Source organism: Hypanus sabinus, chromosome 16 (genome assembly GCF_030144855.1).
Source record: "Hypanus sabinus isolate sHypSab1 chromosome 16, sHypSab1.hap1, whole genome shotgun sequence".
Lineage (NCBI taxonomy): Eukaryota > Metazoa > Chordata > Chondrichthyes > Myliobatiformes > Dasyatidae > Hypanus > Hypanus sabinus.
In genome coordinates, this window is record NC_082721.1 from 44,804,884 (window position 1) to 44,831,568 (window position 26,685).

The 26,685-nt window shown below is 40.4% G+C and overlaps 1 protein-coding gene across 6 annotated transcripts in view; it reads left to right on the plus strand.

The window, feature by feature from the left end:
* Window positions 1-3,304: 3,304 nt before the first annotated feature.
* The window catches only part of dpp9 (dipeptidyl-peptidase 9), a 95,810-nt gene continuing 72,429 nt past the window's right edge, over window positions 3,305-26,685 (plus strand). For 3 of the 6 annotated variants that reach the window (XM_059991654.1, XM_059991649.1, XM_059991651.1), the window contains exons 1-3: window positions 3,305-3,484; window positions 20,110-20,209; window positions 23,836-23,922. Coding sequence is in view for 3 of the 6 variants with exons in the window: in XM_059991649.1 (XP_059847632.1) it covers window positions 23,870-23,922 (53 nt within the window). In the remaining 3 variants the exon portion in view is untranslated. Of the gene's footprint in view, window positions 3,485-4,130; window positions 4,189-20,109; window positions 20,210-23,835; window positions 23,923-26,685 lie in introns of all 6 variants that reach the window. The other 3 variants (XM_059991653.1, XM_059991652.1, XM_059991650.1) reach the window with 2 other exon arrangements.

Consider the following 26,685-nt stretch of genomic DNA (forward strand, 5'->3'; position numbering starts at 1 on the left):
TAGACAGGAACACTTAGGGGGATATGAGCCAAACATCGGCAAATTGAACTAGCTCAGGATGGTAATTTAGTCAGCATGGACACATTGGGCTGTGGGGTCTGTTTCCATGCAGTACAGCTTACCCGGTTGCGCCGGTTTTTGTTGATATTTTGGGTGATTTTGAATCGGGCCGGCCTGCAGGTAATGAACACTGAGCTGAACTGAATGTGCCTGGACTCTTTTGATTTTGCATTTAATATTCTGTGTCTTTTGCTTTTTTTGTTGCCATTTGCACAATTTGTTTTTTTTTGTTTGTGCGTGGGATGAGGGTTGATGCTTATCCTTTGAACTGGTTCCATGGTTTTCCTCGTTTCATGGCTGTCTGTAGGGAAGACAAATCTCAGGGTTGTGAACTGCATACATACTTTGATAATTAACGGAATCTTATGAATCTAAAACTGGAAATGCTAGAATCACATACGCAAACAGGGAAACAGATAACATTTCAGATCAAAGAGCCTTCATAGGAACTGGGAAGAGAGAGAGAAAGAAGTTCCAGAGAAGTTGACAGATGGAATATCTGTGACAGGCTGAGGCCAGGGATGCTCCAGGGATAAGTTGTTAAATGTGATAAAAAGAAGTGTGATATGTTGTAAATAGTAGATGAGGTTGTGCCAGTGAAGAAGGGGGAGAAAAATCTGAGCCATTGTCGGTTCTGACAGCCAGAGAAAAGATGTGACATTAGCCCTCCAGGTTACTTTGAGCCTTGTAATAAGAGTGCAGAAGGGCACAGACCAATCAGTCAGAGTGGGAAACGGATAGAGAAAGTGGCAGGCAACAGGAAGTTCAGGGTTACCCCTGCTGTCTGAACATAGGTGTTTTGCAAAACTGTCTCCCAAACCGTGTTCCGTTTCTCTACTTGTGGAGACTGGATTGTGAACTGCAAATGCAGTTCACTAGATTAGAAAAAAGTGCAAGTGAATCTTTACCTGGCAGAAATGTTTAAGTCTTTTCACGTTCAAAAGGGATGGGGTGAGAGGACACTTGTGATCATCTCCTGTCAATGAATGGGAAAATGTCCCAAGCTGAAGACTGGTTGGTGGCAACTGAAGAACAGACCAGGGAACGATCTTTCAACATTCTTAAAGGTGAGAGAAGAAAAATGTGTTTGATGGTGAAATACTGTTGGAGCTGACAGAAATTGCAAAGGATGATGAAAATCTGGCTAAAGGTGAAACTGTAGAGAATGACAGGGATCAGAGGAAAGTGAAAGAGGAGAAAAATATGGACAGTACTAGAGTTCAACTATTTGATTTTGTGACTTTTCATGTCAGAAAAGGAGGAGGAAGTCACCTATACCACCCACCTGGGACATTGCCTCTTCTTTCCCAGACAAAAGACAGTTAAAGCCTGAAATTATGTAGCAACAACCTCAAGGACAGCTTGCACTCCGTTGTTATAAGACAATTGAACAGTTCCCTGATATGGTATGACCTTGTGCCTTACTGTCTGCCAGCACTGCACTTTCTCTGTAACTGAAACACTTTATTCTGTATCCTGTTATTGTTTATCTTGTACTACCTCAGTGCACTGTTGTAATGAATTGATCTGTATGAGGTGCATGCAAGACAAGTTTCCCAACGTACCTCATTACAAATGACATTGATAAACCAATTTACTATAGCAGTGTTGAGTGCAGCACATAAAACATAATTGTTGATTAAGACAGTCTCGCGATCGAGTGAATTATTGCTGTAGTGAGAAGTGTGGAGCATGTGTGTGGAGATGCATTGCATTAATAGCATTTCTCGTAATGTGATGAGGTTACTGTCTTAAGCAATGCCAGATAAAATTTGAGCATATTTGTAACCCGCGGTGTATGGGGTAGCACCTCTGCAGAAGGGACATTATGCGTCATCTACTCTCCATTTGTCCCCACTGGATAGTCAGCACACCTGGTTGCAAGTAGTGTTTTGCACAAAACAGCAACCCACCCTTCAACAGGCAGGCTAAGCCACTTGTGGGTAGCCAGCGAGCCTCCTACACAGGCGAGATAGGAATATGCCTATCCTAGCAGGAGAAGTCAGCGGCCAGCTAATTGGGTGGATAAGATCAATAGTGAGATAGAATGGCCAGGAAAGCAGTCCTGCAATGCTTTGTGGAAATTCCAAGTTTGCTGAAACAGTGTAGAGACTGATACAGCATGGAAACAGCTCCTTCAGTCCAGCTGGCCTTTGCCAACTGCTATGCCCAGCTAGCTAGTTTCATCTAACTACACACACAAAATGCTGGTGGAACGCAGCAGGCCAGGCAGCATCTATAGGAAGAAGCACTGTCGACGTTTCGGGCAGAGACCCTTCGTCAGGACAGCTAGTTTCATCTGCCCATTTCTTGGCAAGAAGATTTTTACTTGGAGAGCGAGGCAGATGATAAGGTACAGAAAAAGTCCCGGTCATCCACTGCAACCAAGGAAGACTCCAGTCGTGAGGTCGACTCTGACCACTCGACCCGCACTTCCAGGTCGAGAGAATGGAACTGCCACAGAGCAGGTTCTCCCGCTCAGTTCTTCAGTCATTGTTGGATAGAACAAAAAAAACACCAGTACTAGTAGTATTCTAATTTATTCTGTATTTGATGTAAATAAACAATTTTTACTCAGTTAAACGGCAGTTTGTCATTATATCTTCTAAACTATGAAACTTCGCCTCATTGGGCAGCCGCTTAATTGGGCCAAAATATACCTGTCCCGATGCGTCCCAACTAACGGGAATCCACTACATATAAAATAAACAAGTAGTCCAACACGAGAACAAAATAGTGTTCATTGTTTCATACACCGTTCAGAAACCTAATGGCGGAGGGGAGAAACTGCTCCCTTCCGCCATTAGATTTTGAGATGAGGGCCCGAAACGTTAGCTGTTTATTCCCTGAGTTTGAGTTCCTCAAAGTGAGTGGGTGAGAAGGTGAGCGGGCAGCGGCGAACCCTGTATGCCGATGCTCCTAAGGTGAGGAATCGGCATTTTGTATGTATGTTGCTCAAGATCTTCAGCACCGACCGAATTTCTTGCGTTTGTGGTTTGCTGTAAACTACAATTGCAGATTAAGAGATCCAGGTTTCGTTACCGACTCCGACCCACAGTAGGCGAGGTAGGTCCTCCGATCCGCGGGAGGCGCTGCAGCTGACTCCGGGCTACAGCGGGCGTTGGAGGTACTCCGAGCCGCGGGAGGCGCCGCAGGTGACTCCGGGCTACAACGGGCGCTGTAGGTACTCCGATCTGCGGGAGGCGCTGCAGCTGACTCCGGGCTACAACGGGCGCTGTAGGTACTCCGAGCCGCGGGAGGCGCCGCCTCTCTGTGGGTTCAGGATGATCCTGCGGCCGCGGCTGCCTTGTCGCGGGATGAAAGGCCGAGGTTGCGGCAGTGTGGGTTGCCGGCGCTGAGTGCCGCCGTGAGTTTGAATGAAGTTGATGAAGGAGTTTGCGTTATTGTAGGAGTTCTGTGGAAGGTAAGTGGGCAGCGGCGAACCCTCGGTGCCGATGCTCCTAAGGTGAGGAGTCGGGCCGAGCCCATGGCCCCCAGTCCCCCGGGCCGGAAGCTGCGCATCAGAATTGCCCTGCGGCTCAGTTCGTGTGCTAAGCGGGGGGCCTCCGGCAGCTGAAGCGGCCTATGCCGGCCTTGGCAGCCACCCTCATATTGAAACTTGTAGCAAAAGGGATCTGTGGTGGTGCAAACCCGGCCCAGTCCAACCGCTATCTTCCCCCACCCACGCCCGTTACCCGTGCCCTGTGAGGGGGAGGGTGTGGGACTCTTCTCCAAAGAACTGCGCTTGTTTATAATATGCGGTTTTAAAAGGAGTCTGGTGGGTCTTGAGGGATCTCTACATACAGGCGATGATTGCGTTTTAAATCAGACGTCGTCTTCAGCAGTTTCTTCTCCCTTTTAAACCATGAATGGCCAGTGGAGGACCATCCCTCCAGATTTATTTCGCTGCACCTCAGTTGACTGGAGTTTTCAAAGAGCAGTTTTCTTGGGCTCGGTTGTTTGGAAGTCTTAGAATTGTTCATTTTACCTCGTTAATAATGCAGATTTTATCAATCTTGTAACTTGTATTGCAATGCATGCTGACTTTCACGTATTCATGTTGTTCTAAGCCTTCCTCGATGATATAACGTGTAAATGGCGTGGCACCGTTCAAGACATAGAACAAAGGTCAGAAGAATGATATTTTTGGATTGTTCCCTTAAGAAGCAAGTTTGCAGCACGAGGTGTCCGGATCATAACTACTCATGTGAAAATGATCGGGGATGGCACAATGGCTCAGCAAGCAAAGCTGCTGTCTTGTTCTGACCTCTGGGATCTTTGCTTGTGTGGAGTTTGCATGTCCTCTCTATGCCTGCTTGGTTTTCGTCTACAGCCCAAAGACATTGATGGTTGAGTGGTTATTTGACTGCTGTAAGTTGCCCCTATTGTGCAGTTAGGAGGTTGAATCTGAGGATTTGTGGAACATAGATGAATAAAATAAGATAGGGAAACATGAATAATGTAAGATTTGTCAGATGGGTGCTTGGTGATTAGCATTGACTTTGTGGCTGAAGGACCTGTTTCCACACACGATTCTTCCATCTGTCATCACTGGATCCCTTGATAATCAATCACACAACTGTGCCCTCTAATTCTTGATCCTCTGTCAGTGGAAAATGGTTTATCTTTCTTTATTTTGTCTCTACCTTGATGATTTTGAAGAGATCTGTCACTACTCAGCTTACTGTTTAAGGAAAATAATCTCTGCTTCTCCACTCCCATATACTTGGGATCCTTCTGGTAAATCTATGGATGCTTTCTAAGGCATTCACATCATAAATTGGGTGATTCCAGTTGTTCATTGTATGTGCTTTTGTAGTTGCTTTCTCAAGCTACCTTGCCACTTAAAAAGAGTACACTCATTCAGTGATATTTCTCTCTTTTGGATTCCCTTTTACTGCCTCTTGAGATTTTCATCAAAATATTTGTGCTTCTCAGTATTAAACTTTTGACGTTTGTTTGTAGGGTCTGAGTGGTGCCAACAAAGGTAGCACTTACAGTGACCCTTCTGGATGCTGAAAAGGTTTCCTGAATCATATACTCAGGTGGGATCCTATGGCACTGTACGTTTCAGGTTGTGTGTGACTCGGCAGGGAATCTGGTACCGTTCTCATCCTGTCACTGCAGTTGTATGTTTGCAAACACCTGTTGGAAAAGCTGTGGTGAGTAACTGCAATGTGTTTCATGGATGGTGCACTCTAGCCATTGTGAATGGAGGAAGCAAACACTTCTACTGGTAGATCAATAGCCAGCAAAACAGCTGTATTGAACTGGATAGTAAAAGGTTTCTTGAGAGTTGCTGGAGCTGCAATAATCCAGGCAAATGGAAATCTGTGGTTTGGATATGGTGGATGGGCTTTGGGGTGTCAGGAGGTGGATCAATAGCTGCTGCATCTCAGCTTCTGACCTTTTGATGTCATAACATGGAAGTGGCAAATCCAGTTACGTTAATGATGACATTACCAAATAGTTTAATGTGAGGGGCTTGATGTAATACTGTTTCCCAGTACCTGTGTGGCACAAAGTTACTGCATTTATCAGTTCATACTTGAATGCTATCTGAGTCTTGCTGTATGCAGGCATGAACAGTCCCATTTAATAAATAATTGTGAGTAAAACTGTACTTGTGCAATTATCAAGCATTCCTTTTTCTGACCTAACAGTGAAGCACCTAAAGATGTTCAATTTGCAGTCCTACACTGCTGATGTGAATCATTTCCAAAGATGTCTTTTTATACTTCATGCAGCAGCCACAGTCAAACCAGTGGAGGAATTCAGCAGGTCAGGCAGCATCCGCAGAGGGAAATTGAGATTTTTAAAAATGAGAGTACCGCTGAGGGCATGCCGTTGGTATTTCTATATGGACATTCGGAAAACTTTTGATAAACAACACATCAGGATAATGAGGATGCTACAAAACCAAAATAAAAACCAGTGTTAAGAAACACTTGACATTTGAAGTGCTGCTAAATACGAACAGTAATATTGAAACTTGTGCAGACCAGAGAAAAGGGACAGTGGAAACAGGTATTCAAAACTGAGATAAACAGTGAACATATTTTAAGAATCTGATTTGGAAATTGGGTGCTGGTTTCACAATTTTTCCTGACAAAGTCCTGAAGCATTAACATAGAGTATTGTGTGTTAGATATAATTTTCAAAACTTGCCCATGGGGGGAACCTAGAAACAGCAAGAATACTGACAGAATGTAAGTGGACACTGATAATGTTAATTGATAGGCAAGCACATGGCAGTTTCACCAGATTACAGCCCATACCGCTAATGGCTATGCTTATTTTACACTTAATACCAACCATCTTGTTGATTATCAAGTGAGAGGGATAAAAAAAAAATCAGTGGAGCAGACTCAGGGGGCTGATTGGTCCAATTCTTTCTTATGTCTTCTGACAATTGCAAGGAATCTGTTCAGTGTTTCTAAGCTTTTTTTTACCAGGTTCACTCAGTTCCAACTTCATTACAGCCTTTGTCCAAGCATGAACAACCAAGTTGAATTCCATTGGCGAGGTGAGAGAGATCATCTTTATCATAAAGGCAGCTTTTGACCAAGTGCATCATCAAGGAATCCAGTAAAATTGAAGAAGTGGGGAACAAGAAAACCATTGTTTGGCTGGTCATACTTCATGCAAACTCAGTCTAGATAACGAGTCTTGATACAACACATTGACTGGCCATTCCCTTCTACAGATGCTGCCTGACCTGAATTCCTCCACTGGTTTGTCTTTTTATACTTCATGCAGGGCCAGTTATTGGATATGATTCACAGCAGCAGGAGTTCCTCAGGGCAAGACTGCAAGCTGACCATCTTTAGATGCTTCATTGTCAGGTCAGAGAAAGGGACGTTTGATCATTGCACAATGTCCTTTGATAGATAACACAAAATACTCTGCTGATGCTGAGGTGGTCCTTTGATAGATCCTTTGTGGTTTTCCTTTATTATGCCACATATCCTACTGCAAATTTTGCTTTGGGATTGCACCTCTAACAGATTTCCCATTACACAGACTGACTTGCAGTTACTGGGTTTATACTTGCACTTACAAAAATATTTTTTTTCAATTCTCCTTTCCTTTGCCACCAACTCTCTATCAAAGAATGATTATAAGATTGTCAAGTACCTTTTAATTTATTTTTCTCCGAATACTGCAATGCATTCCATTCAGACTTGTTAACACATTAGAAGGGACTCTATGTCCCTTGTTAGAATTCTCCATGTCCATTGTTTGAAATTACACATACATTTTTTCTCTATCATGGAAATGAAGTTTACTCTTGAGTTGGCTCTTTGTGAAAACTTTATTCAGTGACAATTGAAATTGGGTGAGTAAATAGAGTAAGCATTAAGTGTAAACTTTACATTGGTGATCTGAAATAACAAGTAAGGTCTTTCTATTTAGTAGTGCACACGTGTTTGTGTCTCCGTGTGACTCACGTAGTTTGGATCATCCTCGATCTTATGAAGAGGGTTGTACAAATGTCATGTATGTGTAGTCATTCTCCACTGATTATGTTCCAGTCATTGTAAAGAAAGGCAGCTGCAGTAAATTGTTCCATTTGGCAAATGTTCAGATGATGAGCAGCTGACATGCAGCGGTTTCTATGCCAGAAATGAAATAAATTGCCTCTGATAACTTGTAGGTATCTGCTTCTGGGGTTTGTACCTTGACTATTAACCATAATTTTGTTTGTGTAACCACTGTGAATTTGAAAGGTTCAATAAATAAGCATGCTTTGAAGTAGAGAGAATTTTTTTTCAGTCTGTTTTTGTGCAGGGAATATGGGTCAATGGTCATATGGTAATACTAATTGACCGGACAGACTGAGCTTGTTTGTTTGGGCCAATCAGCCATGAATGATAGTTACATTTACTGCACATTTTGGTGTCTTGTGTTATGCTGTCAGATGGAACTCCTGACATTTTCTGTTGAAACTTCATAATGTAAGTTTACAGGTGATTTTCAAGGATAATGGAAAGTTTGCTTTGCATTATTTTTTTAACTCATTGTCAGTGGCATTTTTAAGGTAATGTGTGTAAGTCGCTTGGCATTTGTAGGAACCATTAGCACATCATTGTTTTAATTTTGTTGAATATACAGGCAAGTGACAGCTCAGTACAATTTAGTAAATCATTGAAAATCATTTAGGTTCAGAGGCAGCTGTATACACCATTGTGCTTCTAACTGCTCAATAAGCTATCTACTTCTGAATGAAACAGTGGATATTCAGCAGACCAGGCAGCCTCTGGAATATCTCTTACTACAAATATTGCCTGCCCTAAGTATTCGCAAAATTTCCTGTTAGTTTCAGGATCTGTTTTTTGCCACCCTAGTTCTGCTGCTGTTCTTTCCACATTGAGTGTATCATCCTTTCAGATTCTGTTGAAAAATGGAATAAATTTCTTAAATATGTCTAGTTACACAATTCGTATAAAACTTTTGTTAAAACGAAACTCATTGTCTTTTCAATTCCTTTTCTCTAATTTTGCTTTTTGATGTACCTTCAAACAATTTTTTTTTGTATTATTTAATCACATTTAATTTGACACAGCTTCATGATGCTTGCACCATGAATTTACAAATAGACACTTACTTGCTAAAAGTATAGGAAGGAGATAGTGGTGCAGATGGAGGTACGAGTGATCTGCTACCAGCATCAGATTCTTTCGTGTACTATCCTACAGAATCTATTCAGATGCATAGAGAGGACATGCAAACTTGTACTTGCTTGAGGTAAGTATGCACTTTAATGGCTCAGTGGGAACATTCACAACATAAGTCACAAAATTGTGGACTTGAGTCCTCTAGAGAAACGAGCACGCATCCAGCTGTCATTCCCAATGAAGAATTGCTGAACTTTTGGTAATGCTGTTTTTCTGACATAAACTCTTTGCTTTTTTTGATGAATATAAAAGATTCCATAGAATCATTTCAAAGAGGGGCTATGAAAGTATTCCTTAACTAACATTAATATAAAGTTTCTGGTCATTGCTGTAATGTACTGTTACTGTGCCAGCTATTATGTTATGGCAGTGACAGTTCAAAATTGTCTTCGTTAACTGTAGGTTTGAGACATATTGAAGTATTTATGTCCCTGCACTCAATTGCCAAATATTCTTCTGAAAATAAAACCATAGCTCTTTGACCAAAACTTCAGGTCTTCCATTCTACAACTTCGCATTAGCATTCTTTCCTGTTTCATTATGTGTTTGTGAAGTATCTTGGCAAGTTGCTTTTAAATGTAAAGTAAACAAAATTTAGCAAGGCTTCCATATTTCAATACACCATCATGGCCACGGATTTAGTATCCAGTGAGAGAAAAGTATTTGTCATGGAGGTGGCATTCTTGCCATAAAGTTAGATGGTAGTGAATTTGAATCATGCTATGTGTAGTATCAGTTGGTGGAGATGAGAGCTTCAGCTGTGAATTAAGTTTCTTTTTTTAGAGCGATAATAAATATACAGATTTCCCCCTTGAACTTAGGGTTGTGAGAGCCACATATAACTAATTGTAATGAATTATCAAAATTTGCATATAAATCATGTTTGTAGCAGGCTCCCAGTCATAAAGCATTATAGAAATCTTTTAACTTACTGTTAAAATAACTCCTGAATTCACATTGTCTATTTCATCCACCTAGAGATAGAGTGGACAAAATTTCCAATGCACATTAATGCCAAGAAAATTGAGAGCATCAGCACTAGCCACTATTCATGCCATTTTCAACTTCATCAAAGCATTTGTTTTGAAAAAAAATTCTAGGGTTTGACCGTGGAACTCCTTCCTCAAATTTGACCAGCTAGAGAAATTCATCTCCACAAGACTGAGCAAACCATGATATTAACTGGGTCTACAACAGAGCCAATTTCAGTGAAGACTGCCGTTAAACAAGCCTGTGTCATTACCCCAATATTTTCCTCGATCTTTTTTGCAATGTTGCATCTCTTCTCCAACAGATTTCCCATAGAAAAAGAAATGAATCTGATCTTCAGAACTGATGGGAAGCAAGAACTAAGACATGGTCTACCAGATTGCAATGTCTGTCCATATATATACTTCAGAGACCTAAACTGACTTTGGAAGCCATATCAAGGCTTTGGGGGAAATGATCTTCACAAATGACTCCAAATTCAGTAGATTAATAATTGACTCACATTGTTGTTGTCTCTTAGGTTCCCCAGTTCATCTGGTTACTCTCAATTGGCTATTTATTTCAAACAGGGGTACTCAACTTTTTTATGTCATGGACTCCTGTCATTAACCAAGGGTTCCATGGACCTCTGGTTGGGAACCCAATTTAGAGATACAGCTGGGAATAAGCCGTTCTTTCCCTTTGAGCCATGCCCCAGTAACCCCTATTTTAACCCTAATCATGGTACAATTTACAATGTCAAAGTAATCTACTAACAGCACGTCTTTGGATTGTGGGAAGAAACTGGAGCACCTGGAGAAACCCCATGCATTCCACAGATTTGAACTCCAATCCACAGAGCTGTCATAGCATTGTGCCAACCACTACATTACCATGGTGTTCACAGTATGTTGGGCTGGCCAAATTATCTACATGCCCAACACTAAAATCCTGAAATGGAAGCTCTTTTTTGAATTCTGTCATTGAGGGAGATTACCAGGTGCTAAGAGAAGAAGACTTGTTCAAACCTGTAAAGATTCATAGGGTTCTTATGTCTTTAATGGATGCAGGGCCCAAGACAAGCTATATACATTCCTTAAACCTTTACTTTGCTTGTGACCATAACTAGATCATTATGGTCATCCTATTATTACAGCTATGGGTACTTTTCAAGGCAAAATTAATTTTGGTCACCTGGGGCTAATTATGCACTTTTCAGGATCTCCTGGATTGGAAGCATCAATGGTTGAATTTCTTGAACAGATTACTTGCTAATTGTCATGATTTGAGAAGAACTAAGGAACAAGAGAAATATAGTTTGTTGTATTTCTATCTGGTAATAGCTGATGCACTTGTTTCATTTTAATATACATTTGTAGATATATGAACTAGAGGAAATAGGAGTTCATAATAAATAACACTGAATAATTTAAACTGAATATGTAAACATTGCCCAAATACAAAGATTTCTGTTATTTTTCTACTGTGATTCCTCTGTATCCTGGAAGGAAATTGTACTTTAAACCTGACCATTTCTGACATTCCTGCAACTGTGTTAAGTACTCTTTGGTCCACCAGTTTGACATGTATTGGACCTGCTTTCATCTACGACAAGCATAAATGCCTTCCTTTTGGAACTCTCCAGGTGGTAATGGTGCGGTCTTCAGAAGCACCAGATGCTTGGGTATTAGTGCTTCCAAATCAATAAGTCCTGAGGTTGCTTTAGTAATTGGGTGACCATTGATTAGCCTCTACCTCGCAAAGGATTGTGTGGAAACACCCTTCATCAAGATTCTGTACCTTCATGATGGAATTGAAGATCTTTTGCACAGACCTGATCAATCTCTCCCATGCTTCTCCATGTGAGCCTCCTCTTGACTTCCGTATCATCTAGCATGAGTTGGCCAAAACATTCAGGATTCACAGGCCATTCTCTTTCAGCTTGAAGAAGATACTGAGGCTCTGACACACGTTTCATTCTTCAGGAATGCTTTCACCTTCAGAGCTTCACAGGCCACATCTGCTATGTTGCTTGAAATGCTTACACACCTCCTTTGAAGTGCCTATGAGTCTCTAAAACTATTTGCAACAAAGGTTCAGAACCTGAAAGTTTCATTCATGATGTACTTCAGCACAGAACAACTATTGTCGCTGCATGATTCCAAACAACTTGCTGTCATAGCAATAGTGAGCTATGATGACAAGCCAACAAGGGATGGAATCTGATTTCAACAAAGCTACCCAAGATTTTCCCATGATAAAAGCACTGCATCTAAGAGCTCATGTTGTGCAACAAATAGGTAGAGCACTGCTCCATGGCCATCTTCACTTGCTTCTGAAAAGTGGTGCAACTGCAGTAGTAACCTCCAAACTGCAGGGGCTTCAAACATCAAACAACCTTGAAGCTTTTCAACTGGCAGAGTTCTTCCAGCCAGCTTGTCCACTCATGAGCAACTGATGTTGGTATAGTGTCATCCCAGACAAGCTTACTTCCATAGATATTATGGGAACTTCTTAGAAGATAGCACTACCGGACTCAAGGTACCTAGAGGATGATAGATGGAACTAACTTTGGAGAGGATCCCCCTCCTGATGAGTGGTCTATCTCAGATCGTGATCTTAAACTTGAAAGTACCAGACTGAATGCACCATTGCACACCCAGTACACTCTCCACTAAAGGTATATCTTAATCGAAATTCAAATCTTTCATGTCTTTCACTTTTTGTTCTTCTGGTATCCCAGTTAGCACATTATATCTGTTGCCTATCCACTGATAGGTCGAAAGCCACCTTTAGCACAAATGAATGCTAGGTCATGATGGACAGACACCACTTTGTACTCAGAAGAATGACACAAGGCAGTCATCAACATAGAAGCAATGCCCAAAACCCTATGCTTAGTGCTATGTGTAAGAATAAATCAAGATGCAGGGTCAAAAACAGGAGTCAGAAATTTTCAGGAATATCTCATCCTTAATTTACTCATTCAGTGAGGGTCACTTGTGTGGTTCTGATTTATGGGAGAGAACAAATAGGAAGAAAATTAAACTAATCCTCTGGTTTGGTCTTCATAGGAATGCTGCAGGTAAACAACCTAGCTAACATTTTCTGCCCTTTTTCCTCTTGGAGATTTTCAGAAGGCCTTTGACAAGGTGCCACACATGAGGCTTCTATATATGATAAGAGCCCATGGTATTATAGTAAAGATGCTAGAACGGCCAGAAGATTGGCTGACAGGAAGAAGGTGAAAAGTGGGAATAGATGGGGCCTCTGCTGGTTGACGGTAACTTAGCTAGGTTGGTCAGTGTTGTGTCTACTACTTTTCACGGTATGTGTTAATGATCTGGATGACAAGTTTGTGATGAATGTTGCAGATGATACACAGATGGGTGGAGGGGTAAAAAAGTGTTGAAGTGGAGTCTGGAAGGACATTCACAGATTAGTAGAATGACAAAGAAGTGGTGAAGTAGGAAAGTGTATGGTCATGCATTTGCAAGAAGGAATAAAAGCTTAGTTCATTTCTAAATTGGAAGAGAATTCTGAAATCAGAAGTATAAAGGAACTTGGGAGGCCTAGTGCAGGCTAACCTAAAAGTTATCTTGCAGGTTGAATTGATAGTAAGAAAAGCAAATGCATTGTTAGTATTCATTTCAAGGCGACTAGAATATAAAAGCAAAGATGTAATGCTGAGGCATTAAAAGGCAGTGATCAGGCCACATTGAGAGTATTGTAAGCCGGTTAGGCTCCATATTTAAGAAAGAATGAGATAGCATTGGAGAAGGTCCAGAGGAGATTTATGAGAGTGGATCCTAAGAAAGAAAGTGTTAAAATATAAGACCATGAGATATAGGAGCAGAAGTAGGCCATTTAGAATGCCATTCAATCATGAGTTGTTCCAATTCTTCCAGTCATCCCCACTCATCTGCTTTCACCCCATACCCTTTAATGCCATGGCTAATCAAGAACCTACCTATCTACCTTAAATACACCCAAGGACTTGGCCTTCACAGCCATTCATGGGAACAAATTCCACAGATTTACCACCCTCTGACTAAAGTAATTTCTCCGCATCTCAGTTCTAAATTAACATCCTTCAATCCTGAAGTCACACCCTCTTGTCCTAGAATCCCCTATCATGGGAAATAACTTTACCATATCTAATCTGTTCAGGTTTTTAACATTCGGAATGTTTCTATGAGATGCCGCCCCCCCCCCCCCCCCCCCTTTATTCTCCTGAACTCCAAGGAATACAGCCCAAGAGCTGCCAGACATTCCTCATACATAACCCTTTCATTCCTGGAATGATTCTCATTAATTTTCTCTGAACCCTCTCCAATGTCAGCGTATCCTTTCTAAAGGAAGGAGTACAAAACTGCACACAATACATGTACTCCAAGTGTGGTCTCACGAGTGCTTTATAGAGCCTCAACATCACATCCCTGCTGTTGTATTCTGTACCTCCAGAAATGAATGCCAGTATTGCTTTTGCCTTCTTCACAACCGACTCAATCTGGAGGTTAACCTTTAGGGTATCTTGCACAAGGATTCCCAAGTCCCTTTGGATCTGCATTTTGAATTCTCACCACATCTATATAATAGTCTGCCCGTTTATTTCTTCCAACAAAGTGCGTGAGGAGTGTTTTGATGGCTCTGGGCTCCTGGACTTACCAGAGTTTAGACGATTGGTTGGGTGGGGGGGGGGGAATGGAGAGAATCTTGAATATTAAAAGGGCTAGATAGAGAGGACGTTTGGAGGATGTTTCCAATAGTAGGAGAGTCAAGGGCCAGAGGGCATAGCATCAGAATAGAAGGGCTTCTCTTTCTTTCGTCAGAAGGTGGCAAATCTGTGGAATTCATGGCCACCAATGGCTGTGGAGGCTGAGTTATTAGGTATATTCAAAGCATAGGTTGAGAGATTCTTGATTAGCAAGGGAGTCAAAGGTTGCAGGGAGAAGGCAGGAGAATAGGGTAGAGAGGGAAAATGAATCAGTCGTGATCCAATGGTGGTCTAGACTCAATGTGCCAAATAGCCAAATTCTACCCCTACTCTCTTATGCTCTTACGTTTCGACTCATGTTCCTAGGCCTGCAGTTCCTCATTAATTGACTGATTGTTCAGACGTGCTCTGTGACTATGTGCTCTCACAAGACCTCTGGCCTGCACACGTCAGTGGAAGTAAGTGTATTATGAATCTAGGCACCTTTTCTTTGACTTTCTTTCTACCTTGTGGGGGGTTGCTGGTTGGAGTTATTGTCACTGATGTTTTGTCAAAGATCCTAGGTTAAAGTTGAGGCTTTCCTGGTCTGTTTTGTCAAATCTATATGAAAAACTAATTGTCCAAGCCACCATGAGGATGGGGAAAAATACCAAAAAAGTGTTACTTGCATTTTCAAAGCTTGAATGATTTTTAAAATCCTGAACTTTGTGCATACTTGAGTCAGCAAGAGTTTGAGGTTGTAAAGTTCATAATACAGTCAGCTCTCCTTATCTGTAGGTTTTGCGTGTACAAATTCAACCAACCGCGGATCAGAAAAACCTGGAAGTTCTCTCTCCAGCAATTGTTGTTGGAGCATGTACAGACTTTTTATTCTTGTCATTATTCCCTAAACAATACAGTATAACAACTATTTACATTGTTTTTTACATAGTATTTACATTATATTAGGTATTATAAGTAATCTAGAGATGATTTAAAGTATACAGGAGGATGTGCATAGGTTACCACAGATCGGGAAAAAAAAGCAGAAATTCTCTTAAGTCGGAAAAGGTACATCCAGTGTTATTTAGTGTCAGTCAAGCATGATCTCAAAATGGCGGTGCAGGCTCGAAGGGCCAATTGGTCTACTTCTGCACCTATTGTCTATTGTTTGTCTTAGTATATAGTATATATTTTACCTTTATATGCATATAAAACACTTAAGAAACATATGTATTTCAATAATTAAACCACTGCATTGCTTAGTAATAATTGTAGTTTTCATCGGGGCGGGGTCTTCACATGCTCCATTATTCTCATTTTATCCTTTAAAATTGTTCCGATCTTTGACCGACTGTAGCCTAACGCTTTTCCAATGACTGATGGCGTTTCACCTGTTTCCGATTGCTTTATTATTTCCACTTTATTTTCAATTGTGATTGTTTTCCAGAACAGAAACACTGTGGGCGGCGGGTCCCAAGCTCCGCCGGGTCATAAAGTCCACTGCACTGAGACAGGTTAAATAAAGTCGCGAGCTCCGCTGGGTCCTAAAGTCCACTTTTTTTTGGTATCCTGGTGGATAAGGAAGTCCAATTGTACTTAAGATGATAGGCAGTGTTGATTCACTGTTTTGCTTGAGCTTATGGCCTCTCTCTGAGGTCTGTGTCTGTCCTTGCCTGTTGCAATTTTTGTTCTGTCTGGCTAGTGCAGATTTTAATGCAAGTCCTTGCACTTTGCCAGCTACTCCAGTCATCTGTATTATAACCGGCATTACTTCCTACTTAAGTGGTACTAAATTAGCCGGCAGTGAGTTAATTTACAGACATTAATTTTAATGATACAGTTTTACAACATGTTGAATTTTACAGAGTTATATAGCATGCAAATTCTGCCCAGATCATTCTTGTTGACCCAAGATTTCCATTTAAGCTAGTCTGAAATCTATACCTGCCTCTGCTACTTCCTGTGGCGTCTTGATTCCTGTACCCACTACTGGAAAAACGCCTCTCAGGTCTCCTTTAAATTTTTCCTTCCTCACATTCAACCTACGTACTTTAGCTTTAGTATCATCTACTTGGGAAGGGGGTGTGGGGCAGAGACTGTGACAACATACCTTGTACAGTATATTGATCATGACTTTATAAACCTTTAGGTCAGTCCTGTGCTCTAGGGAAACAGTCAGTGTAATCTTTCCCTATAATTCATAGTTATTGATTGAAATTCTGGAAAGCAGAATTCTTGCTATTGTTTATGATCTTTGGCTTGTGCACCTGTATATATATCAGGTTTATTTTCTCTCCTCCCTCATGTGGCTGGTGGTCAGGATCACACCACCTTTGAGTATAAGCAAAGGATAAGAATTGAGAACATAAGGAAGAGGACCAAGAGTAGGTTACATGACTCTGAGCCTGCTCCACCGTGCATCAAGATCATGCCTGACCTTTGCCCTCATTGCATTTTCCTAGCCCTGTTGGCATATCCCTTGGTTCCCTTGATATCCTGAAATCTATTGATCTGCTTTGAATGAACAATGAATAAATCTCAGGGTCACTGTTCTGTGAATGCCTGCATTAGGAAGCAAACAAAGAAATGCAATAGAATCAATGGAGAAACGATAGCCTAATACTGATAAGTGACCAATGTATACAAGATAAACAAACAAATATGGGAAAAAATAATATCAACAAATAAACAAGTAAGCGATTTATTAATGAAGTACATGAGTTGTAGAGTTCTTGAAAGTGAGTCCATAGATTGTGGAATTTGCTTAGTGCATTAGCATGCATAGGAAGCATATAGTGACCCTGAGATTTATTTTCTTGTGAGTATAATAAATTTACTTTGAACTTTTGAATTTTGAAGATGTAAGGAGATCACATTGAAACTTAGAACATTCTTAAAGGACTTTATCAGCTTATCAGCCAGGTGCAGGAAGGATGTTTCCTTTGAATATGGAATCCAAAACTAGAAGGGACAGTCAAGACTAAGGGGTAGCTACTTAGTATGGAGAAATTTCTTCATTCAGAATATAGCGTGCCTTCACAACACTTGATCCTAGCAGGCTGTGGAAACACACCCATTATGTTCATTCAAAGCAGATCAGTAGATTTCAGGATATCAGTTTAGTGTTGAGGTGAGTAAAGTTATCCATGCCAGTTCAGTAGCCTAATGGTTGAATGAATAGCCTAATGAATACAATCCTAATCCTCTGATTTTCTTCATAAAGCAAGTCTGCAATTCCTGAATTCAGTGTAACATTCTTCCATTCCTCCATGTTTTCCTGACCAAAACTGTTCCAGAATAAGATCAAATTCCAAATAGTCAGAAACTAGGTGATTGGCCAATATCCGTTTAGATTAGTAGGAGTAAAGAGAATGACATCTGGAATTTCCATATCACTTATTGCAGGACCATTTCCAGTTCCATTCTCTTCATTGCAGCTGCAACACACGGTAAATTATTTCCAACAACCCCTGGTCGCTACAAAACTGGGATATATGTGGCAAAATTTTCTCGATGTATTCAATTGGAAACCAAGAAGAGGAGCGCTGATCCATTCTTATTTTCATGTTGGATCATTTGCTGACTTCCATGACAATAGTTGGGAAGCTTAGCTTCGATACATTTTATAAGCCAAATTTTTCATGATTTTTCATTTTTTAAAAAAGTCTTGGATTCTGGTAAAAGTCATTGTTCTGAAATGTTAATTTTTTCTCTCTCGCAACAGAATCTGTGATTCAGCAATGCTTTTCCCTATTTTCAACATTTGTAGCTTGTTGATTTAAAAAGTCGAATTCTTTTAAGCATTTAAATGAAAAAACTGTCACTTGCTGTATCACATTAGAAATGTCATTGCTGTACACTGTTGGGATTTGTGCCAAAATCAGTGTTTTTCAAAATATATCATTCTGTTAGAATAAGCATTAGCTGAATTTGTTTTGTTCATAGATTTAAAGAGAAAATTGTGCAGGATGTTTTATTTATTGATCTTTTTTTTCCATTATGGCCTTTCAGTAATGATATTTGAGAACTGCCTTCTGTCAAACTGTTCTTGTCAAGGCCCTGCTGTCTGTACACTGTAAAGTAGTTTTGAGTTGAATAACAAATGTTCATTGTATCAGTCAAGCTTTTTCTGTTTTTAATTTTTTGCAAAAAAAATCTCCAGTTTTAATTTTCAAGTGAATATTTTGAAAAGTCCCTATGCCTGTAACTATAGCCAAAAGAGCAACATTATTTATGCCCCCTCATAATTTGTTTCAAAAATATTTGTCCCTCTCGTTTCCACAAATAGCCCTTGGTTAATGTTATTTAGAAAACTCAGATTTTTTAGCACTTTGCAGTAGGTTGTCCTTGTCCGTAAGATTCCATAGCTTCTAAGTTGCAGCTGTTGTTGCTGCTCATGCAGACTAACACTGAAAACAAAATGCAAGTGCTGATAAAAGCATATAAAAATAGAAAGTGCTGGCAGCATGCTCTAGGTTTCAGTACTTCCTGTGCATCTTCTCTAATTTCTTAAGCTGATATTTCACTGCCCTCTAACATCTTGCCAACCATGGATTCATCCCCTGGATACTATTAACTAGAGAAACTCAAATTGTGCATGTGGAATTCACTGGCAGAGCTACCATTTTTGTTTGCTTATTCCTCTTTGTCCCTTGAAGAGTCTTGAAGGAGCCAAGTGTTTCATCAAGGAGGGTAGATCAATCTTATTAAAATTGGACAGAAATTAAGTTAAAGGACAGACATAAACACACACACACACAGTACTTCAGTTCATTGTCCATGCTGACCATTTACACCAATCCTACATTAATTGTGATATTTTTTTATTCTCTCCACATTCTCATCAGTTGCCCCAGATTCTAGCACTTGTGTAAGCACTAGAGGTGATTTACAGTGGCTAATTTACCTATAGAACCACATGTTTTTGAAGAATAGCAGACCCCTTGAAAGAAGTAAGGAAGTTCATGTGGTCACAGGGAGAACTTGCAGGCACCATATAGGCAATACAGATAAACTAAACTTCCCATTGTTAAACCAGTTAAATTTTTCAGGTCACCCTCATTGAAGATCATTTTTTTCAGAAAACTGAAATTTGTATAAAATGTTTTTAAATTCTTGATTGTATTTGTGCTTGTGTTCTCTGAATTAATAGCCTGACATTTAACCACTGGATGTCCTTTATCTCTACTTTCAAATTTATTCAAAAATTCTGGAAGGAGAAAATAACAATTTTTCATAAATGTTGGGCAAATGTGCCGTTATGGTGGGTATGAAGCAGACAATTCTTTTCTTTATAATCTGTACTTGTCATTACAGGAAAATACCAGCCGTTGACCAGTTTTGGTCTCAATTGAATGCTCTGATTGCTGAAGAGATCTGAGCAGGGTAATATGATAGTTAGTCTGATAGTCTCAAGGAAAAACAGAAGTGTTTATGGCCATGCTAAAGGAAGCATGTTTCTTTTCTGGTGGTGGCACTCATAACATTTGAACTAACTGCAGGCTGAGCTGCTAAGCGGAATATTTTGCCAGGATACATGTTTCTTGGCACTGGTGAATAAAGCTTTACATTGCCTCTTTCAACCTCAACTTAAGGGAACCAAACAACTGGCCCACTCTACAAGCTCCTGCAGTCAATGATCAGTTATGTAAGCAAGTAAAATATAATGAGGTACCTTATCATTTCCCATTTGTTTTGATGCAGATTCTGAGAATGCTATTGGTTGCAACATCCAGTTGTTTTTGACTATGACGTAAAAGGCATTGTTTCAGATAATCTATTTCATGCTTGATAGTAGTCATTGGTAAGTGTTCTTTATTTTAGAAATGTTGAATGTACTATTTTACTATTTTATTATTCTACTATTTTACTTGAGGTACTAACTTTTGTTCTCCAAGAATGTGCAATGTAACCAGTGTCACGGTTATGTAAAGTATTCCTTGATAAATTTGGTCGATAAAAATTTAATTTTTGTGTCTAGTATTAGCGTTCTTTTGCATCCTTATAGTGCACAAAGATTAAAACTGATTTCCTTGTACTGCAGCAAGGACAAATGAGTATGTTTGTCTCTCTCTCAACCCTAAGTGGTCTACATAAATTAATCATTAAGAGTAAACATGATTGTTATTTTATCCAGAATGGACCAAGTACTGTGAAAAATCAGCTAATCTTTGGGTTGTGGTGAATAAGGGAGCAATACTCATAGAACATGGAACAGTATAGCTCAAGAATGGGCCCTTGGGGCCACAATGTTATGCCAAACCAGCTAAAAAGTAAGTTTAAAAAAAAACACTCAAAAGCTCTCAAAAAATAAAACCTCCTTCCTACACAATGTCCATAACCCACAATCTTCCCCAGATTTGTGTGCCTATCTAAATGTCTCTTAAAAGCCTGTAGCACCTTCCAGGCATCCACCACTCTCTGAATAAAAAAACAAACTTAACCCTCACATCTTTTTTGAACTTACCCCCTTGGTATTAGACACTTCTATTCTAGGAAAAAGATACTTTCTGTCTACTCTCTTTATGCTTCTTATAATCATATAAACCTCTAACAGATTTCCCCTCAACCTCCGCTACTCCAGAGAAAACAACCCAAGTTTGTCCAAGGAATTTAAGAAAGGACATACTGGCTCTCGAGGCAGTGCAGAGAAGATTCACTAGGTTAATTCCGGGGATGGGTGGGTTGATGTATGATGAGAGGTTGAGTAGATTGGGACTCTACTCATTGGAGTTCCGAAGAATGAGAGGCGATCTTATTGAAACATATAAGATTGTGAAGGGGCTTGATCGGGTGGATGCGGGGAGAATGTTCCCAATGATGGGTGAAACTAGGACTAGGGGGCATAAACTTAAAATAAGGGGATGCCGTTCCAAGACTGAGATGAGGAGAAATTTCTTCACTCAGAGGGTAGTGGGGCTGAGGAATTTACTGCCCCAGAGAGCTGTAGAAGCTACTACACTCAATAAATTCAAAACGGAGATAGACATTTTCCTGGATAAAAATGGCATTAGGGGATACGGTGAGCGAGCAGGTAAGTGGGGACATGAGGCTAGGTTTAGATCAGCCATGTGATCTCCTAGGCCAGTTTTCGATAGCCTGGATGGGACAGAGAGGAATTTTCCAGATTTCTTCTCCTCAATTGGCAAATCGTTTTTTATCCCCCAGGTGATCACATGGGTTTGGGCGGGATGAATAATAAAATAAAATGGGCGGCATGGTGCCCTGTTGGTTGGCACTGTTGCCTTGTGGGATTCGGTGATAACTAGAGTTAAGATTGGATCAGCCATGATCTTGTTGAATGGCAGAGCAGGCTTGAGGGGCCGATTGGCCTACTCCTGCTCCTAACTCTTATGTTCTTATGTTGTCCAGCACATGTCCTCTAAACCAGGCAACTGCACATTCTCCAAAGCCTCAACATCCTTCCTATAGTGGGATGACCAGAACTGTACACAATACTACAGAAGTGGTCTAACCAGAGTTTTTTAACTTGCAACATAACCTCTTGACTTTTGAACTCAATGCCTTGATGAATAAAAGCAAACATTCCATAAGCTGCAACATTTCTTCAGAATTGCTCAAACTCTGTCTGGAGCTTTCAGAACACATATGCTTGGGCTTGTTTAATCTTTTACTTAGATAAAAATTATGATGTGCACCTGAGAATGCTGAGATTAAGGGATCTATGATGACAATTTATTCAACAACCCAACTTTAATAGTACATGACAAATAGATGGCCAACTGTAGGATTGATTATTAAAATATGTGCAGAATCAGGTGATCAGCTTATTTCATGAAACTTATTGCTTTGTGGCAGCAGTACACTGCAATACATGGTAATAAAAACTAAGACTATAAATTACATTATGTGTATGTGTGTATGTATGTGTATATATATTATGTGTGTAACAGAGCAAAAACTGGATAAAATGCTGGGAAACTGTTCATGGGTTCTGAAATCTGATGATGACAGAAAGGAAGAAACTGTTCCTGAAATGTTGAATATCTCTCTTCAGGCTCCTGTACCACCTCCTTGATTGTAGCATTGAGAAGATGTGAGTCTTGATGGATTTTTAAGGCATCGCCTTTTGAAAGGTGCCCTGGATGCCGGGGAGGCTTGTGCCCATGTTGTAGCTGAGTTTACAACCCTTTGCAGCTTTTTCTGATCCTGTGCAGTGGCCCCTCCATATTAGTTGGTGGTGCAACCAGTTAGAATTGTCTCCTCAGTATATTTGTAGAAATTTGTGAATGTATTTTTGGTGACATACCAAGTCTCCTCAAACTTCTAATGAAATATAGTCACTGCACTGTCATACTTTCTTTGCAATTGCATCGATATGTTGGGCCCATACTTCCTCAGAAATGTTGACACCCAGGAACTTGAAACTGCTCATCTGATCCTGCAATGAGGACTGTTCAATCAGTTCCTTGGTTATAGTGATGGAATTGATGGCTTTGTGGCCAAGTTTGCAGATGATACAAAGATGGGTGGAGGGGCAAGAAGTGTTGAGAAAGCAGGGAGGCTGCAGAAGGACTTAGATTAGCAGAATGGGCAAAAAGGTGGCAGATGGAATATAGTGTCAGGAAGTGCACTTTGCTAGAAGAAATAAAATCGTAGACTCTTTTCTAAATGGAGAGAAAACATTTTTTTTAAAAAACTGAGGTACAAAGGGACTTGTGAGTTTTCGCCCAGGATTCCGTAAAGATTAATCTGCAGGTTGAATCGGTGGTGAGGAAGGCAACTTGCAATGTTAGAATTCATTTTGAAAGGACTAGAATGTAAAAGCAAGGATGTCATGTTGAGGCTTTATAAAGCACTGGTGAGGCCTCACTTGGAGCATTGTGAGCAGTTTTACGTCCCTTACCTAAGAAAGGATGTGCTGACATTGGAGAGGGATCAAAGAATGATTCAGGGATTGAAATACTTATCATATGAGGAGTGTTTGATGGCTGTAGGTCTACATTCACTGGAGTTCAAAAGAATGAGGGGAGGATCTCACTGAAACATCGAATTTTGAAAATCCTCGATAGATAGCATTTAGAGAGGACGTTTCCTATGATGATCAAACGAAGATGAGGAGGAAATTTAGCCAGAGAATTGTGAATATGGAATTCATTGCTACAGACAGCTATGGAGGCTATGTTACATTTAAAGCAGAGGTTGATAAAGTGATTATTCAGGGCATGAAGGTTATGGTGAGAAGGCAGGAGATTGGGGCTGAGATAGAAATGGATCAGCCATGATGAAATGGCAAAGCAGACTAGATGAGCCTAATTTTCTGCTCTTATATCTTATTGTCAAAATTCTGTCTAAATGAACAGCAGTGGAGAATATTAATAGCACAAGTATTGATATGGGAATGATTGAATAGCATGGCTGTGATCCAGTCAATATCGAGATATTAAAACACTTGTTTTGTTTTTGTAGAACACTGATTTGGTGAAGGCTTCTTAGCCTGTTAATGCATAGAGTAAAGAAAATTAAACTTGAAGATCCGTCAGAAAGTTGTAAAAGGTAAGTAACTATAATGGTTGCCCCGCCTCCCTTTATTTAAATATTAACCTCCTTGACTTCTGAAGTTGATGAGATTCTACCAGGATAACAGTATTTTTCTGAGATGTTAAACAATACTGAGCTGATCTGAGATTGTATATCTACTGGATTGTTTGTGGCATCCAGTGACTCAGCAAGAACATTTCAAAGTTGAGATTTTTTAACTTAGTAAACCACTGGAGAATGTCCATGCTGTAAGTATGAAAGATACACTGACTGCAGTTACCGGGTAAATGGATTTTGATGGTGGTTGGTGGGGTGGGCGGTAGGTCAGAAAATACAAAGAACCATATTAATGAAACAGTGCTTTATAACCATTACAGGTGTCCCCCGCGTTACGAATGTTCGCTTTTCGCCACTTTGCTTTTACAAAAGACCTACATTAGTAACCTGTTTTGGCATTACAAAGAGGATTTTTGCTTTTACGAACATTTTTCCCATGTAAATGAATGGTTCTTCACTTGACGCCATTTCAGCTTAAGAAAGGTTTCATAAGAGTGCTCTACCTTTGTAAAGGAGGGGACACCTGTACTTGAGATCCTGGGGATTTAATCATTCCCATGTATCTTTTCTTTAAAGAAAAATACAGTGGAATTTTGATGTTGGAACCATTGTCTTTGCTGAGCATTCTATATTGTTGGTGCATTAGATCTATAATACAGAATTTTCGTTAGGATGGTTGCTGGAACTTCAATATCCCATAGTTGCTTGCTGATTTTCCACTACTTATCACCTTTGACTTAATATATTTATTCTTCTTGAAACAGTGCTATGACAAGAAGGCAGCAATTTTTTAAAATTAGTTAGCAAAAGTATGTGGAGAGCATCATAATTAGGACCCCACCTCTTCCATTGTCTTCCAGAGCAGAGCAGTAAACCAAGATGTTGCATAGGGTGAATGCATGCGTGGATCGATGAGCATGGATTGATAAGCAAGGGCAACAGTTCAGAGGGTTGGAATTGGCTAGCCACGAGTCTAAGAAGTATAGGCAGACCCTTCAGCAACACCATCACAATGTAGGCTGTCACATTTGTGGTCAGGACACAAGTGACAGGAGTTGCATGAGAACCATAATTAAATGTCATAACCTTATAACTGAAAATAGGAGTCAATGCTATAATGTATGAAAAGGCTTTTGAGTCTGTTTAATCCTTTTAGGTGTACATGTTTTAGTGAATCTGAAGCAAATATATGGAGGAGTAAGCTGCACTATCATTTGTATTTGTGTTTATATGCGGTTGGTGCACTGGTGAATTTGAGTTTGCATTTGGGCTTGGATCATTCCCTTCATAATTAACTGATTGCATTTTGAATTGAGCAAGAGTGGAGCACATGTGAAAGTGCCTTGATGTACACGGTGAAATAGCCCATTCAGTTAAAAGCTACACAGGCTGGACACAGTATCTATGGGGACAGAAACATAGATGTTTCAGTTTGCATAACCAAAATAGAAGCCAGGAAAATAAGAAAGCAGGTTTATGGTAATAAAGCTTAACCGGTCACTGTAAATTACTTTAATTGCCTGTAAGTGATAAAATCAGAAAAGAATTATGAGAACATGGGAAGAATTTAAAATGTATTATATTGAAAGAGTATTTGGAAGTAGCTGCTTGGGAGGGATTGTAAATGCTGTTTCATGATGTAGGGTCCTCAACCTGAAACATGTACAAGGAGGTGGTTATGTCTGAGCTATGTATTAACACAGTGGTCCCCAACCACTGGGCCACGGACCAGTAACAGGCCGCAAATCATGTGCTACCAGGCCACTAGGAAACAATATGATTTGGCGATAAAAATCGAAATGAGTCAGCTGCACCTTTCCTCATTCCCTGTCACGCCCACCGTTGAACTTGAATGCACAAGAAATCATTACCCACTCGAGGTCATCAGTTGCCTAAACGCAGCAATGCCCTCACGCCAGGGATCACTGGTTGGCCTTAGATAACCAGCTGCCTCATGCAACCGGTGGGAAGTGCCGTTGCTACTGGCCTGGAGCAGGGACAGATGGGCACCACCTCTAAACCTGTTTAGCACACTGAATGTTCGTGAAGAACCCAGTGCTAAAATATTCACAGACGACCTAATTTGGGCTCAGGGTTTTGTAAGTAGCAGAGCAGCTACCTTGCTGTGATCTACTGAAAGTCATCCCTTGAAGTCATCCCTTGAGCCAAACTTTTATCAGCTGATAGATCCTACCTACCTACGGGGGTGGGGGGGGGGGGGTTGCCCTGTCGCACCCCTCGCTCAGTCAGTTGCTCTCTCCAGACTACAACCGCCATGGCCCTGATATGGCGACTTCCGGCCCTTACCTTGTCCTCTCACTGGTGTGTTGCAATGATGTTATCTGTTTATACAAGGAAAATATGCGCTGTGTGTTTAATATCCAAACCTTAAAATGTTATGATGCTATTTACTTGTAAGTGAGTTATAATTGACTTATTGTGGCGACCCATTTCCTGGCACATCCGAACTGGCTCACAATTAGATAGCCTACGGGGGTTTGCGAGCACAGAGCTTTGGAGCCTCTGCGCCACGGGGGGCAGGTTGAGGGAGGCTTAAAAGTGAGGCTGAGGATTTCGAATAAAGTTTTTTTTTCCTTCGACTGCAGTTACCGACTCCGTGTCGTAATTTTAGCGCTGCGTGTAGCACACCGCTACATTATCACTATATTCACGTGAGGAAAATATGTGCTGCGAGTTTAGTATTAAATCCATTAGATAAAC